This window comes from Hevea brasiliensis, chromosome 9, assembly GCF_030052815.1.
Source record: "Hevea brasiliensis isolate MT/VB/25A 57/8 chromosome 9, ASM3005281v1, whole genome shotgun sequence".
Classification (NCBI taxonomy): domain Eukaryota; kingdom Viridiplantae; phylum Streptophyta; class Magnoliopsida; order Malpighiales; family Euphorbiaceae; genus Hevea; species Hevea brasiliensis.
This window is the reverse complement of record NC_079501.1, coordinates 11,044,997-11,062,882: the sequence shown is the minus strand read 5'-3', so window position 1 is coordinate 11,062,882 and position 17,886 is coordinate 11,044,997. Positions and strand designations below refer to the sequence as shown.

Here is a 17,886-nt window from a genome sequence, read left to right as displayed (position 1 = left end):
TCTTTTTTCCGAAATAAATAAATAAATAAATAAATATATATATATATATATATATATATATATTTTTTTTTTTTTTCCTTTGACATAACGAAAGAGAAATAGAAGTACAGAAAAGGGCTTAGCCAGGCCCAGCAAAGCTACCCAGCAAGCCTTCTGGGCCGGCTAATTTATTATTGCAGCCATTTGGAAGTGGTTACGGATATGACAGCTCTTGCAACCTAATTTCACTAATTTTTTCTTTTTTAAGTAGCTCAGCTGATTTTTAAGTTGGAAAACTTGTTCAAACCGATTCGCATTGATTTTTATAAATAAAGATTTATTAAGTAAATTGAATCAGATGAGAGTTTGATTCCCGATTAATTTGGTCCTGTTCGCTTTTGATATATATATATATATATAACTTCCCTCATATTTTAACTAGATTATATTTTTTTAAATTAATGATAGAGTTATTTTTTATTCTAAAATGTTCAAAATAAAATTGTTAAAATTAAAAGAATTAAATAAAATTAAAAAACACGATTTTTTTTTTATTTTATCATTAAGTCCTGCAAACATATATAATACTTCAAAATAAATCAAGTAATTCTTACTTACATTTAAGTGTGTATATTTAATTAATCATTAACTATTATTTTAAATAAAATCATAAAATTTTAAATATTATAATTTAGATAAGAAATTTCTAAATAAATCAACGACAACAAAATAATGTTCCAAATTACGCGCATGCAATATCAACAAATTAATATTAATTTCGGTAATTAATGATTTCTCACAAACGACAAATCAATCAATCAAAGGATTATAAAAGAGAGAGCATTTGGTTCAGATGCAACAGCATAAGGCATCATCGAAAATCAGATCATCTATTTGGCAAATTATCCAATGCATCAGTATGGGTAATGTAATATTTCTGTTGAAGCAATGGGGAGTCGTAGCCCAGTTAATATTTTAATTTGATATATGAGATAAAAATCTAAAAATATAATGTGGCGGAAGTGAATGTGGACGGAAATGTGGAGTAGATTGAAGATAAGGAACGACAATACTGAGGTGGGTGGCCAAGTTCAGTTACTCGACCTTTTTCCAGCCTTTCGTTTTCAGGTCAGGGCCATCCGGATTGAGACAGTGTACTGTAGCAGCACCCAACTAGGATATCATATATGCTCCAGAAGTTAATCACAAAAGAGACTTTATGCAATCCAGGTCGCGTTGTGCTACAGAGAGTTCCAATTTGAGCCAAGTGCATAGCGCTCATTTTTCCTTTCTCATACGTCTTCATTAAATCCTGGAATCACCTAAATTAACATCTAAAAGAAAAACTAAGCTTTTTGTTAAAAAAAAAACTAAGCTAATTTAGAAAACATTATTGATATTATTAATAAGCTTTAGTTTATTAATACTAAAATTATCTCCAAACATATGAAAGTCTTGATTTTAAATAAATAAAGAAAAATTAATACTTGTTGAGAATAAATTCTAAACTGTAAACTCTTTTAAAAGGATAGCTTTCGGTGCTCATTACTAGCATCTGTTTACTAAATTCTTTTTTTAGTAAAGTTGGCGAGAAACTTTATCTTTTTTATCTGTAAAAACAATTTTTTTATGTAAAAAAGTTGTCCCCTCTCTTTCAGCATTTTTTTTTATCTTACCTTTTATTATTTTAGCATAGGATTTAGTCAAATAGCATTAGTGTCGTATCTAAGTCCATGAAGACAATTAATAATGATACGAGAAATTACTGTAACTCTGTAGCTCAGTTGACGTGTGGTTAACTGTTGGGTATTAACTAGGCCTAAGTTTAGCAAGATCAGCCAATGTTTGTCCAATTGCCCTTCACGATCACTAGAATAGCCACAAATTAATGCTGCTTCTAAACTTGATATTGCTCTTGAACATCTAACAAGCAAATCTCACCAGAAGTTTGCCTCAGATTGATGAGGATTGAAAAGATGGAGAAGAGGTGGTGGGAGAACTTATGAGTTGTGACCACTTGAGTGTTATTCTCTCTTCTTCACAATATCTGAAATTCTGACCAGGTTCAAGTTTTGGCCATTTTCTAAGTGTATCTCCCTCTCCTTCTCTTATGGTCCCCTATCAAAAAGTAACTCTGCTTAATCGTTGGCGAATTCATATAGCTATGCAGAAAGCCTTCAATATATGGCTATATATAAGAAGAACTGGTTGCCCAACTGTTTAACTAAACCAAGAATCCAAAACAAAAGAAAGGAAATCATATCTCCACCATAAAAAAGAGAAATAAAGAAATGGTCAGCCGTCCCCTGGAGTTCCCTTGACCACTTCATTGGGGCTATTCCACCCTTAACCAAGGGTAATCCTTCCCCTACTGAAGTGTTTGGGGGAACTCTGGGTGCCATCTGACACATGTTTTCCAGACAAATAATTGGTGGACTGGATTCTTTATTCACATCCAACTGTGCCTACGTACATGGATGCCTTCTAGCTAGTTCCTGGCATTAAGTTATGGCAAATTCTAATGGGTTGAATAAATGAAACCGGCTTCTGTTTGTTCTCTGCTTAATGATCTGAAACACTCTCAAGTCTGTACACATAATCTAATGCTTCTTCTTTTAATTAATTATTATACCTTGAAAAGCTCTAGTTTCTGGTTGGCATTTTTACCAATGCAGCAATGCCTGAGAAATTTTTTACGAGTTTTATAGTTGGCATTAGCAGGAGGCGAGTTGTAGAGCGTTTAGCTTCAGCCACTGATGGGCAAAGAGCGTTTAGATTCCTTCTCAAAAAAAAAAAAAAAGTTCAGCTTCAGCCACCGCTGTTTTCATATTAGAGAATATCAGACTAAATCTTTTTTTTTTTTACTTTAAAAATACTTCAATTAATTATTTCTTGATCTTCGCATTGAAAACAATTCTAGCTCCTCGCATCCACTTCCAATCTTCACCAATGGATCTGTTATCGCCTCCTTTCGCAGTGTCATGGAGCTCATTAGTTTAGTTAGCTTTTATGCCAATGGGTGCATATTTGAAAGCGTTAAGACATGAGCAACCGATAAGGAGATAATGCACCATGCACACAAGGCTGTGAAATACACGTCACAAGATTACGACCTTCTGAGATAATTGCACTATACAGCCCCTCCACCAAGCCCCAAAGGCCCAAACCCATCACGTCTTCCCTCCCTTAACACAAACCCCATCTCCACTCTCTCATGACCGTGAACCCAGCCAAACAACAGCCCCTCCTCCTTCTTCACGTTTATGCCCTTGCAACCCGTTACCCCTTCCTGATCGAGAATCCAGCACTTGCCCCTCCCCTACTCTGTAACGTCGAATCCAGAAACTCCCCCTCTGATTGAGAACCTAGTAGCAACTCCTCACACCCCCGTTTCTGCTCTTGCGATCCCTTTCCTTGCAGTGCTTATGAATTTGCTGTATAGGTTGGATTCTGTGCCGGGCATGGATTCTGGAGTTAGAGATTGCAGGACGGCGGTGATTAGAAAGGCGATTAGGTGGCAGGAGATGGTTGAAGAGATTGGTGTTAAACTTTGAGTGCTTTTTGGGAAGGAAAATCCTGATGAAGCGGTGAAGAAAGGAAAAGCGGAACCTGAATTTGAAGAGGAAGTTGAAATAGAAAAAAATTAGACGAGAATGTATTTGTTGAAGCTGGTGTAGTGAAACAACAAAGTAAGATGTAGTGGTGGCAGTTGAAGCGCCAGATGAGCCAAACAAGGATGGCCTAGAATTTGTTGTGGATGAATACGTCCCAAAAAGGAATGAACAGCAGCAACTGAAGAAGAAGATTTAGCCAAGAATGGTGACGAAGATGCTGATCAAACCCCACAAACCCGAAATCGGGCCCTTGACATTGATCAAATTATTTCGTGAACGTTTTTGTTAACTCTGTTTCTAATTCCAATTATTTGGTGAACGCTGTTGATCAATCTCTAGAATTGCTGAATGTGCAGATGCTGGGATGTACACAGAGAGAGAGAGAGAGAGAAGTACTTCCTTAATTAAGGCTATTTTAGACAATTCATTATTTGGATAAAAATATTGTATTATTTATAGAATGACTCTAAATGCACTCAATATATAATTTTCTCTGTAAATTGATGGACTTTGATGATTCTATGCAGCCGCTCCTATGAGAATAGCACCATTTGTCACAATATTATTAAACTTGGATGATCTGTTCATGATTCCAACCCTTAATTTTTCTTAATTTATAATTAAATAATTAGAAAAAAAAATTAAAACGCTGGAAATATATTGTACATCCCTCTCTTAATGGTTGTGACACAAGTTAGCATCATTACAATTTATGCTCATGAATTGTATTAAACAAACAAACATAATATGGAATTAGGCTGAAAGCACTGACTCACAAAAACAATTAATCAAGTTATCTCTATTAGTTTAATCATATTTAATTAATACTATATTAAACCTACAAACGGAGAGATGGTATATGCAAAGGCTTAATTAGCTAGCCAAACTCATGCAACTATATGTGGATGATGAAATTAATTAATTAATCAATTAACAACTATCCAATTATATTTAGCAAGTGGCCGTCTCTGTATTTTAATATATGTGGAGGTCAATCTAGTATTAGCAAAGCATGCACAATTATACTATTATTTAGTTCCAAATTAATACTTAATTAATCATCACCCATTGACCTACTGTTTTATAAAAACTTCAACTTGCTTTAATTTTTCCAATAACCATCTTGATATAATGTGATTTATTTTTTTTATATGAATGAACATGGAACTTCATGATTTGAGATTGAGCTGTAGACAACACCGTACAATTGTTATTTTAAGACCAATTTGATCTCTTAGATTTTGTAAGCCAATATGGATCGACTAGTTCTAATTAATTATTTTAGTGTTATTGAATAATTCTAATTATAAAATATATGTCACGGACTAGTTCCAATTCGTTGGAAAAAAAAATAAAAATAAAAAATCACTGATCGACCAAATTATTTTAATTAGGAGGTTGCTGGTGCTTAATTTGTTGAGTGGGTCCATGTGTGTTTACGTACCATTTGCCCTCTTGCCCACAGATAATATAAATATGCCCATTTTCTATAGTTGGTGTATATGCTCTAATTAATTTTATTTTATTTTTCATTATAATTCATAAAAGTCAATTTTTGAGACTCATAATGTGAATGTTATATAGTTGTTGGCTGACTTGTCATTACCTCAATAGCCAAAATATGAGAATCATTCACTCAAATTTCTTGAAATAATGCTAAATAATATATATATATATATATTAAAAGAAATTGAGAGTATAGGAATTTAAGCCTGCCTCCCGGCTACTAAATCAAAAGCTAAATAATATTTTTGATTTAAAGGATTAAGTAAATTTTCTCCTTACAAATACTAATTCAATCATTAAATTATTAATATGCTACAAGCCGGCAATTTTTATGCATTAAAAAAATAAAATAATAATTTGTAAAAATCATGTATGTCTCATCGAGGATTAGATCTCTACTCTAGCTATACCATTAAGGTCAAGAGTCGTCTTTACTCACATGGCGTCTGTGCAGACTTACTATATAATCTGATATGACTTTGTTTTTCCCATTTGAACGTCTTTTATAGTGACAATTACAGTTATTATGCATCATCAATTGACTTAATTAATTACTTGTATTTAATTAAACTCCCTCTAATAAACGTACGTAATACTACCTAATCAAAAACCAAATGTTTGCATCACAATCCCCTTAACAATTTTGTCAATCTTTTGTTTCAACTTTCAAGCACCGGCCACGTTTTATCTCAGGCAATTACATATTTTTCCCTGGCAGTAATATGATATACAAATAAAATATAATTAAGTAATTTTCCTACAATCTATGAGTAAATAATTATATGTATGGTCTATGATCAAAGAATTTATATCATCCATAAATAAACAATTCTAAGGTGATTAGACTTTAAATTAATTATATAAACTTGTATTAATTTGACCTGTTAAAAATGATTCTTGAAAAATAATTATAATTATCACTGGTTATCTCTTACAAATTTGAATCATAACTTCTTATAATTGCAGAAAGGATATATATTAAATTATCTTAGACCATCAAAGCTATTTGTATTGATGACAAAAGGGATTCTAATCAACAATGGCTTTTGAAAGGTTTGATGGGTTACTAAAATGGAATTTGTGGCTCCAAATTAAGGGCTTGCAAGTTGTGATAATGTACATGTATTTGGTGTTGGTTACAGGGCCAGCATATGCATGTTGTTGCCAGATATTAAAACTCCATTTTCTGAAATTCAATGATCCCAGAAACTGGCAAAGCTACCTACACCATTTAAAATTTATTTATATATTTTTAAAATTCAACTTGGGGAATTAAAATTAGCTGCATATCATTATTGTTGAATTTGGTCCCAAAAGTATTTCTTTTTGTTTTCTTACTGAAATCATATAAAGCTACTCTAAATGCAATAAAGTTGAATAATTAAATTGCACCAAGTTAAAATTTTTTTATTAGAAAATTAACAAATACAAAACTTAATAATGATGAGAATAAATGATCTAAAATTGATAGAAATAATATATCTCCCATGATCATATTTAAAACTAGTAGAATATCAGTGCTATGCACGGTAACACACACATATATATATATATAACTATTATTAATCAAAAAAAATTTAATATTATTATTTAAAATATTAAAACTTTAAAATGTTAGCCATAAAATTTGATTAAATAAGTTAGCAATTACTCTCAAATTAATGAACTTAATAGCTATAAGTTTTTTTTAATGACCACAAGTTATTCTTCATATATAATAATAATAATAATAATAATAATAATAATAATATCATTTTAAAATAATAAAAATAAAATAAGATTAAAGTAAATTAAAATTTATTAAATGTATAAAATGCATAGAGAAAACTTTTAAATATTGATTTTCCTTTAAAATAAATATGAGTTTTGATTTTACTGCAATTAACTTTTTAAATTAAAAATTAGGAACATGGCAACATATGATAATCATATTTAGTAATTATATTACTGTTGTTTAAAAAATATAAAAAAGACTTAATGTTGATTTTTTTCTTTTGAAAAAATTAAAAATTAATGGATAGGCATTACTTTTAATAATTATACATATTTGAAAAAAATAATCATTAATTTCTTATAAAAATTTAAATATTTTTTATTCTAATTTAGAGCAGATATTTTAAAGGAAATTAAACTTTTAGTTGTGGTAATAATTGGATAATCATAATAATATTAGTTAAATTTTAAAATTAAATGTCTTATCAAATCATCAGCAATTAAATACTAAATTTAATTACAGTAAATATTTTTAAAAATATTTTACTTTTCTTTAAAATAATAATAAAAAAAAAATAATAGCTACTTATTATAATATTAAAGTAATAATTAAATAATTTATAATTTATACATACATAATTAGAGGATTAATAACTTAATTATAATTTAAAGAAATTGAATCATTAATTAAATTTTCTAAATAATAATAAAATAATATAACATGATTAATATTAACCAAAGTAATGATATTAATTATTTATTAACATACTATAAAAAATATAAAAAAAACAATGAAAATTGAATATTAATATAAATTGTGGTAATAATGGTAATAGTAATAGTAATAATTACTTATATTAATTACTATAATTATTAAATATAATCTCTCTCTCTCTATATATATATATAAAACCGAGAAGTTTTTCCTTACTTTATAATGCCATTGCAGCACCAAAATTTAGAATACCACATAGTAGCAGTAAAAGAAAACCTCTCTACTTTATATATATTAACCATAAAAATTATAGTAATAATGATAATAGTAAAAATATTTTAATGGTAATACTAATAGTAATAATTACTGATATTAATTGCTATAATTATTAAATATAATCTCTATATATTTATAATTATAAAATAGAAAATATAACAATATAATAAAAATATTTATTAAAGATATGAAGTAATTTAAGATTAATTAAAATATATGATAGTTGATTGTGATATCATAGATTAATGGTCATCACTGACATTTTATTATTATTATTATTATTATTATTATGGAGAATAATATGCGGTAAATAATATTGATAATTAAAAGAGAAATAAAAAAAATTAAATAATAATTATTATTAAAGAATACAAAATTAAGTTATTAATGGAATGTAGCATGTGACAAGTTTCTTAAGAAAAATGCCACATGGCATTTCGTTGAGGATATCACTCTTCTTTATATATATATATTTGGATTTTGATTTTTGAAAATGGAAATCAAATGTGCAGATTAGAGCGAATTGATATTATTCAAACTCATGAATCTTGAATCCATCCAGAACTTTGAAAATTTTAACTAACCAGCTAGAAAGGGCAATGTTGTTTTTTTATGCAAAATTGACTTTGAAGATGCAAATGAGACTTTCAGTCTTAACGGTTCATTGACGAAAATTATTAATATTTTGAAAAGGTAATCTCCGGAGACCAACTAAGAAAAAACATTTATTACATTACAGTCTCATCATCAGTATTTTTTCAGCTTTAAAATCTTGTACATTTTGTTTTTTTTTTTTTTCTACAATTATATATTTATAATATGGATTAACCAAACCCTAAATTGCTAATCTATTCCTTTTAATTTGCTATGGTGAGGAAGATTATTGAAGATTCAAGATTTGAGATGCAACCCATTTGTCCACTTGATGGACAAAAATTCCATGTTTTCTTGACTCCGATTGATAATGTATGTAGCGGTGGCTTTGAACAAAAAATATGTAATTTATAATATGGGAAAATAAATTAAAAAAAAAATAATATGTTTGACTTTATCTTTTACAAATTCACCAACTATTGTTGCGTTACGAAATGAAAAAGAGAGAAATGTTGATTTTACAAAGAAATTAAAGGATTGCACTGACAATGAACGTTCTTCCTAATCCTACTTTTTAAAATAATGGCTGTGTTTTGCTTAATGGTTTTATTTTTTAACTCTTTCAACTTGTCTTATTGTTTATACTGAGAATGGAAATGAGAAATTTATATTTTTCATGGTTTGTGCACTTTAGACTGATCCGGCGACAACAGGAATAATTCTGATGTATTAGGCTGGAGATACATGTAGAATGTAAAAAAAAAAAAAAAAAAAAAAAATCTAGCTAATAGTCTAAAAATTTTTAATATATAAATGTTTCCTAATTAATTATATATATCTACTTAAGAAAATGATAAAATATTCATGATAAATAAGATTTTACTTCTGGATCTCTTGTTTGAGGGAAAAACTTACGTTGTTACGAAGCTGATGTGGCAATATATGATTGGACAGTTTGCAAACAAGTCCAGATGACGGCCGCTAACTTTGACCAAAATTCGGTGGTTTACACGTACGAATCTTGAACGGGAGCAATGGCTGGTTCAAGGTTCTTCCTCTCAAATTGATATCTATATAAATACATAACCGTTGAAATTGAATTTTTCTTCCGCTTGAAATTTTTAATTTAAATTTTGTGAATAGAAATTAGAATAATAAGACATTTGCGTTGGCTTTTTGGAGTGTGTCAGTTTGACATTTCTGAAACGAGTGGCATGCCAAAAGATAAGCACTGCACCTTTGAATTTTTTTTTTTAGTAAAAGTCAAAATCTTGATGCTCTACTGTATATAATGACCCTGCCCTGAGAGCTGCTATATGGCCATATTTGATAAAAGCAGCTCAATACAAATGGAGACTAGCTTGGAAAAGTCTGTTGCAGTGTCAGCTTCTGCAGAAGAGAAGAAGATGATGAAATCAAATGGTGATGAAGATGGAGTTCTTCTAGGAACCACCAAGGTATTTTATATTTACTTATCTGCATGCATGCATGGGTTGATTCTCTTTCTTGGAGATCTTCTCTTTTAATTAGCTAACTTTTATATATTTAACCAGGGAATTTGGCTCCTTCTTTCATTAAGTATTTGTAAATTAAGCATATATATATATATATATATATATATAAAATTATATCACAGAAATGAAGTTGGAGTTGTGATCAGGATATATATTTTTCTTGAGAGTTTCCAAACTCTCAGATGTGGTTTTTCTTGATTTCTTAAGTTTTCAATTCCATAATGGAATTGATTAATTAATTTCAAAAATTTATCAAGATTGATAAGGTAGTTGACGATCTATTTTCTTATCAAGCATGCATCTTCTTTTTGGTGTTTCAGGGAGAAGATGTGATGATACATGTTAAACAAGAAGAGAATAGCAGAAAGCGCCCTTCTTCCATGGTAAAAAATCAGGCCTCTCTCAAGCATGTAAGAATTCTAATTATTAAGATTTCTTTTGTTAATTACTTCGCTTTCTTCCCTACTTTTTTTTGGTTGTTGGTTAAAGACTTTGAAATTAATAATTAATTTAATTTCACATATATATATATATATATATATATATATATATATATATATATAATCAGGGAATTCTTCAATTAAGAATTTTCACTCTCTGCAAGTTGGCCCATCAAAATAATTATTGATGTTGTTTCTTAACAAAGCTACTTGATTAATTCAAAGATTATTATTAAAAAAATTTGCATATGCGTTATTGAGTTGTTCAACCAACATGATGATAGAACAGTTCTATACATATACATATAGCTCACATTGAATAATTAACGTTTCAGCTTTCAAAATATTTGGTATATATATCATTCATTTACGGATTTATTATTGCTATATATATGACCGAGTCAATAATAGTCACAAATGCTGCCATGTGAATCAGATCTCCTCTCTTAATTATTGATTTCTTTCCCTCACTTCCTTTGATCCTTGCTTAAGAAGAACGAACTGCACGTCCTGAAATCTTCTTCTATTGTATATCTACCCATGATCCCTCAAAACCATTATAGAATGGTCAACCTCTAGTTATATGGTGATTTTTTTGAATGCCACATTTATGAAATTAAACATGTAGAATTCCATATGTTTTCATTGGGAGCTCACAAGATAAACTCAAATAAATGCCCTTCAATCTGAAAAAAGCATGAAAAAAAAAATGAAGTCTTTTATATCTGGGCAGATATGGTAAGGTGGCATCTTATATATTATGTAAAAGCATCAGGTTTCCAGATCCATGCATTGGCTATCCTGACAAAATTAAAGTCAATGGATTCATAAAAAGAGTGTGTTGATTTTTGCTGTGTTTTTTACACTAGGAGGATCAGCTCAGATCAGCTAAAACTGAAATCGGTGAGGTTAGAGAAGAGAATGAAAGGTTAAAGCAATTATTATCCAAAATGGTGAAGGATTACCAGTCTCTACAGAAACATTTCTGTGAAGTTGTTCAAGAAGAAGAAGCAAAGAAATCCACCAAATTAACCCCTATCAGTCGGGATAATGAAGAATCTGAACTTGTCTCCCTCAGCCTTGGAAGAAATTCCAGTGAACCCAAAATGGAAGAGAAAAAGAGTAGTAATTTAACTGATGGAAATGAGGATAATGAGGAATTGAATAATAAAGGACTTTCACTTGCTTTGGACTGCAAATTTGAACCAGATTCAACTGTAACTATGAAGAATCCAAGTTCTGAAAATAGTTTTGATGATGAAGAACCTAAGGAAGAGGAAGCAACTGAAACATGGCCACCAAGCAAAATGTTGAGGACAACGATAAGTTCCGGTGATGAAGTGTTGCAACAAACCCAGACGAAGAAAACAAGGGTTTCAGTCAGAACCAGATGTGACACTCCAACGGTTAGTATCTAAGAACTACAGATGGACCAAAACTTTCTAGCAAAAGAAGGATCAATATATATATATATATATATATATATATATATATATATATATATATATATATATATATATATATATATATATATATATATATATATATATAACTTATTTATTTTCCAATGAATCATTGTGCAGATGAATGATGGATGTCAGTGGAGAAAATATGGGCAGAAAATAGCGAAAGGAAATCCATGCCCACGGGCATACTATCGTTGCACAGTCTCACCAACTTGCCCGGTGAGAAAACAGGTATATTTTCCACATGCCATTTGTTGATATACATATTATATGATTATTAATTTCTTCGGAAGTTCAAGTTAATTTGCTGTGAATTTACTCAAAAAAAAAAAAAAGCAACTTCAATGGAGATTTGCACTGTTATAAGATAATCTTTATTGTGTAATATCATTATGATCTTCTTTCTCATGTTGCTTTATCTTGAATTTCAGGTGCAAAGATGTGCTGAGGACATGTCAATCTTGATCACCACCTATGAAGGAACACACAACCACCCTCTTCCACTTTCAGCCACAGCGATGGCCTCCACCACTTCTGCAGCTGCATCCATGCTTCAGTCACGCTCATCTTCCTCACAGCCAGGGCTAGGGACCTCAGTTTCTGCCCCTGCTTCTATCTCCACCACCAATGGACTAAACTTCACTGTCTCCCAAAATAATGCAATAAGGCCACAGCAATTCTATTTTCCAAACTCCTCAATCTCAACTTCCAATTCACACCCTACCATTACTCTTGATCTGACGGCACCAACCAGCACCTCTCACTTTAATAGATTTCCTTGTGCTCCGAGATACTCACCAACATGTCTCAACTTTTCTTCTTCATCATCTTCTACTTCTTTAGACTCCAACAGTACCATGCAAACATTATGGAACCCAGGCTACTCTACTTATGGGGCATTATCTCACAGTAGAAACAATAATGGGTCCTTGAATAACATCGGAAAGCACCCACCTCAAGATCATTTATACCAGCCCCAGATGCAAATGAACAGCCAGACTGCAGCTACCTCGCAACAGTCTTTGACAGAGACCATTGCAGCTGCAACCAAGGTGATTGCTTTAGATCCCAATTTCCGTTCAGCCTTGGCAGCTGCAATCACAACATTTGTTGGCAATGCGGGTAGTGGGGGTAGTGGAGTTAGAGAACATCCTGGTATAGGAGAGCATAATTCTGCAGGCCTGAGCTCGAAGTTGGGTGACTCTCTTACATTTAACGCACTCTACCCAAGTAGCCACGGAGGGATAGGGTGTGCATCAAGCTACTTGAATAAATCTCCCCCTACTCAACAAGGGAGCTTGGTTTCATTTCCTCCTCCATTCCCATTTTCTGCTTCCAAGAGTGCCTCTGGGTCTCCCGCTAATAGTAGGGACTACAACAAGGGATGAGGTATATCATTTCATTTTATTTAGTTTAAATGTACATTTTCCGCAGAAAAGAAAGAGGATAGGTTAAGGCATGTTGTAGAGATGTTTTGATATGAATTTCCAGTTAAAATTTGTAATTATTCTTTTTCTCAAAGAATATGTGCCCTGTAAAATAATTAAGCAAAAGAAACAAGGGTTGTTTATTTGATTCAAAATTAGTCATTAGATTAGATTTAATTCGGATTTATTAATGTATATACAAAACTAATACTATTTTTATGAAATATTTTGATCATATATTTGTTAAAAATATACATTTTTTAAGAATTAATTGCATAATCATAAGGTTGAAACTTGAATATTTTCTAGTTTTAATTCCAGTTAATATATATATTACAAATCGATTAACAAGTGTTAGGTGCTTTAGGGGAGAACTTATATTCAATCTTTAAAAAAATATTGTTGAAAATGATAACACAAATATTAAGGGATTAGTTTTCTTTGAATTGTAAAATAAACAAATATTCTGATAAATAAAAAAAATATATTACAAATCAAACCAAATCATAAATTTTCCCTTTCCAAGCATAAAAAAGCATAATTTTTTTCAACTCTAAAATAATTCAAATTGAATCATAGAGAGATTTGTTTCTAAAACAAAACAACTCCAACTATGAAGGCTCCTACTAATCACAAATCATTGGGCTTGTCTTTCTAGCCAATGGCCTTCATTTTTAAGAAGAAATGATGAGGTGCTTATATATAGCATAGAAAATCAAATATCTCCATGCAGAATGATATGTTAGTGAAAAAAAAAAAAACTTAAAATAACATAGAGGAAAATAATTTTAAAAAATTTACAAGTTTCGAAATTGATGTAAATTTAATGTGTAATAAAATTAAATGACAAAAACGATTTATATAATTAATTTTAATTAGTTTTTAAAACTTAATTATTATATTATATTATGTAATAATAAATTATTAATCGATTAAAAAAAAAAAAACCCTCCTCTAGCTAGTTGGGTTTCAATTTAAGCATAAACTCAGCTAGTGCCAACTGCCAAGTGAGGGCCAATCAATTTGCCCAAGAACTGTACAAGTGGTACACCAAATCTTTGCCGCGTGGCAATGCCTACACTCGTCAATCCCGACCCATACATATAACGCCAGCAAAACTGAACAGAGAGAATGAGTATACGGAGCTTTGCCAAAAAACTGAATCCAAATCCAATCTAATTTCTGAAGACAGCAATATCCAGGTATGTTTTTCTGTTGAATGTGGAATTTTTATCTGTTTTTTTTTTTTTTCCCTATATAGATCCACTTAAAATTCTTCGGCTTCCGCACATGCATCTGGAAAATTGTAGTGTGCCATTATTTTCATCGTTGCTGGAGCCATTGGTCTCTTCTCTTTTTAAAATATCAATCAATTCAATATGGTAATGAATGATTTGGTTGATGAAAGTTTCCGACTGTATAAATTTATTACACAGGGTTTCATCAATCAGAACAAATAAAAGGAGGAAACGTAAATTTAATGTAGGGTTATACATCAGCCAGATCTTACGAAAGGGAATGTTGATAGTCTAATCCTACATTAATATAATGGGAAGGAATGCAAACTACACCATGGGGGAGAAGAACTAAGAGAATGGGAGAATTAGATTGTTCTTGCAACAGACACTTGTGACGTAAATTTTTACATGAATAAAGATCTGGTAATTAAGAATTGATTTCCAAGTTTCCATCATGCCTAAAACTTATTCAACATCTTTATGACATAAGAAGCGTGAGCCATACCTCACACAAATCAAAGTTGCATTAAATTCAGAATAGACAACCAATTGAATTAGAAAGCATTCATTAAATTAATGAGGCAAATGTAGTGATAATGAATTTTGTTCTATGCAATGAGTATAGATATGGCACAAGCAGAAGAGGGAACGGGACGTTCCAAACTTGCAAGCTGTGACGCCTATTTTGAGACAATTCAGTCCAGGAAGAAGTTACCACAAGCATTGCAGGAGACTTTAACTTCTGCATTTGCAAGAATTCCTGTCTCATCATTCCCACTAGTTTCTGGCGGCAAAGGTGATTTCGGTAACTTTTTTGACTTCTGCAATTTCAATGCTACTTGTTTGTGCACTTGGTACTAACCAAAAGAATTATTCCTTAACTGCTTGATGGTTCTTTACTTCATCACTTTGTAGTCATTGAAATTCCAGCGGAAACTTCCATTGCTGATGCTGTCAAGATTTTATCTGAATGCAACATTATGGCTGCTCCTGTGAAAAACCCAGATGCAGGAACGAGTTCGGATTGGAGACATAGGTACCTAGGAATTATAGATTACTCGGCAATTGTTCTCTGGGTGTTAGAGAGTGCAGAACTTGCAGCTGTTGCTTTATCAGCCAGTACTGCAACAGCTGCTGGTGTGGGCGCTGGAGCTGTTGGTGCTCTTGGAGCTGTAGCATTGGGCATCACTGGTCCAGCTGCAATCGCTGGACTAACTGCTGCGGCTGTTGGTGCTGCTGTAGTTGGTGGTGTGGCTGCAGATAAGGGGTTGGGAAAAGATGCTCCCACAGCTGCTGACAACTTGGGGCAGGATTTCTACAAAGTTATCCTTCAAGAAGAACCCTTTAAGTCAACCACTGTAAGTTCAGAATGAGTCCAGGATGCATCTGAAATCTCACTCTCACATTTTCCTTAACTGCAATAACAGGGTCTTATTTATAAATCAGCATGTTTCTTTCTTCTGTGAACAAAAATAATAGGCCATACTTCATTGAGTACTTTTGATTGGTTGAACCAATGGGGAATAAGAGGTTTATCTTTTCATTGCTAAATTTTTGTTTCCCTGTCACAGGTGAAGTCAATAATCAAATCATACCGCTGGGCTCCTTTCCTTCCAGTTGCAACAGATAGTTCAATGTTGAGCGTCTTACTTCTGCTCTCAAAATATAGACTGCGAAATGTACCCGTGATTGAACCAGGAAACCCTGATGTTAAGAACTTTATTACCCAATCTGCAATTATTCAGGGTCTGGAGGGGTGCAAGGGAAGGGATTGGTTCGATTGTATTGCTGCACGACCTATTTCAGATTTTGGACTTCCTTTCATGTCTCCCAATGAGGTGAGTATTCTTCAAATTGGCTTATCCTTGGCACTTGGGTTTTCAAGCTTGTTAATTATTGTGTCTGCCTGTCAGGTTGTTAGTATCCAGAGCAATGAGCTGATTTTAGAAGCTTTCAAGCAAATGAGAGATCATCAAATTGGCGGTCTTCCAGTTGTAGAGGGGCCAAAGAAGGAAATTGTGGGGAATTTAAGCATAAGGGATATAAGGCATTTGCTACTGAAACCAGAACTTTTCACAAATTTCAGGTAGCGCAAACAAAACATAGCTTGAACTTACAGATGCAATTATGTGATCAAGAGCCACAATGCTATAACTTAAATAATTAGGATTTTTTTTCCCATTGTAAAGTGTTGTATCGAAAATTGGTAATAATAGAGAGAATCTGATTCAACCTGCATGAAACTTGCAGTTAACTGAAACCAGAACTTTTCACAAATTTCAGGTAGCGCAAACAAAACATAGCTTGAACTTACAGATGCAATTATGTGATCAAGAGCCACAATGCTATAACTTAAATAATTAGGATTTTTTTTCCCATTGTAAAGTGTTGTATCGAAAATTGGTAATAATAGAGAGAATCTGATTCAACCTGCATGAAACTTGCAGTTAAAAAACAATCATCACATTGTTGCACATCTTAATTGGTTATCACATAAGCCATCTGTTTGAGGCTCTGCAAATTGAGCAAAAAACACAATGCCAGTAGAATGTTGAAGATTTAACCAAGTTTGACTTGCCATTTTTCTTTCAGGCAGCTCACAGTAACAGATTTCATCAAAACCATCAGCTCAACTCGAGAAATTGGCAGAGTCGTCCCGCCAATAACATGCAAGCTAAATGCAAATCTTGGTAGTGTGATCCAGAATATTGCTTCAAAGTCAGTTCACAGGATTTATGTGGTTGCGGACAATGATAATGAAGTTGTTGGCGTGATTACTCTTAGAGATGTGATCTCTTGTTTCGTATTCGAGCCCCCAAATCATTCTGATATCTACTTTGGGTTCTCAGCAAAAGAAATGTTGAATTATTGATAATTCTGCTCTTGACATCTATAATAACTTCTGGTGATGCAGAATGCAACGAGACCTTCTAAGAGACTAGTAATGAGTCAGTTGAAGCTGTTTTGTCAGTTATCGCTGGATGTAATTCTTTCTTATGCAACTCCAATCGAACTGTATCCTGGCAATTTTCTTAATCCTCCATCTTTCGTTATTTGCTTGGTTCTTTCTGCTTACATGCGCCAACCTTCCCACCCAGGATTTATAAAAAATTAACTTTACATTTAATAATTTGCATTTAAGAGATATAATTGTGGCCCAATAGGATAACTTTTTAATTAAAAATGAATATTATTTAAGTTAATTTTACACATTTTAACTGTCACGACCCAACCTATGGGCCGGACCGGCACTAGGACCTGGGCCAGTCTAAAGCCCCCGAGGCCCGTAGTAAGCTTAACTATTCCTTAACCCAACTCTAAGGCCCATTTGGGCCCAATTTCAAAAAATCAACCGGACAGAGTCTGGCAATAAAATGGACATTTCAACGGGGAGTTTTTGACTC

At 32.0% G+C, this 17,886-nt stretch overlaps 2 protein-coding genes across 2 annotated transcripts; both read left to right on the top strand.

The window, feature by feature from the left end:
* The first annotated feature begins 9,698 nt into the window (after window positions 1–9,698).
* Window positions 9,699–13,421, top strand: LOC110653549 (WRKY transcription factor 72A). The gene is made up of 5 exons (XM_021809242.2): window positions 9,699–9,854; window positions 10,232–10,321; window positions 11,221–11,757; window positions 11,935–12,048; window positions 12,249–13,421. The coding sequence occupies exons 1-5, from the start codon at window positions 9,714–9,716 to the stop codon at window positions 13,203–13,205; spliced, it is 1,839 nt and encodes a 612-aa protein (XP_021664934.2). The 5' UTR covers window positions 9,699–9,713; the 3' UTR covers window positions 13,206–13,421.
* Window positions 13,422–14,290: 869 nt separating this feature from the next.
* Window positions 14,291–17,535, top strand: LOC110653550 (SNF1-related protein kinase regulatory subunit gamma-1-like). The gene is made up of 6 exons (XM_021809244.2): window positions 14,291–14,446; window positions 15,108–15,278; window positions 15,398–15,840; window positions 16,054–16,320; window positions 16,396–16,568; window positions 17,075–17,535. Exons 2-6 carry the CDS (start codon window positions 15,110–15,112, stop codon window positions 17,352–17,354), a joined length of 1,332 nt encoding a protein of 443 aa, XP_021664936.2. The 5' UTR covers window positions 14,291–14,446; window positions 15,108–15,109; the 3' UTR covers window positions 17,355–17,535.
* The last annotated feature ends 351 nt before the right edge of the window (window positions 17,536–17,886 follow it).

What these genes read in the sequence shown, in the direction of transcription:
- LOC110653549 (XM_021809242.2), top strand. Translation starts at nt 9,714, where the DNA reads ATGGCCATATTTGATAAAAGCAGCTCAATACAAATGGAGACTAGCTTG. An exon ending in ATCAGGCCTCTCTCAAGCAT is followed by an intron (nt 10,322 to 11,220) that starts GTAAGAATTCTA and finishes TTTTTACACTAG; the next exon opens with GAGGATCAGCTCAGATCAGC. An exon ending in CTTGCCCGGTGAGAAAACAG is followed by an intron (nt 12,049 to 12,248) that starts GTATATTTTCCA and finishes CTTGAATTTCAG; the next exon opens with GTGCAAAGATGTGCTGAGGA.
- LOC110653550 (XM_021809244.2), top strand. Translation starts at nt 15,110, where the DNA reads ATGGCACAAGCAGAAGAGGGAACGGGACGTTCCAAACTTGCAAGCTGT. An exon ending in ACTAGTTTCTGGCGGCAAAG is followed by an intron (nt 15,279 to 15,397) that starts GTGATTTCGGTA and finishes ATCACTTTGTAG; the next exon opens with TCATTGAAATTCCAGCGGAA. An exon ending in AACCCTTTAAGTCAACCACT is followed by an intron (nt 15,841 to 16,053) that starts GTAAGTTCAGAA and finishes TCCCTGTCACAG; the next exon opens with GTGAAGTCAATAATCAAATC.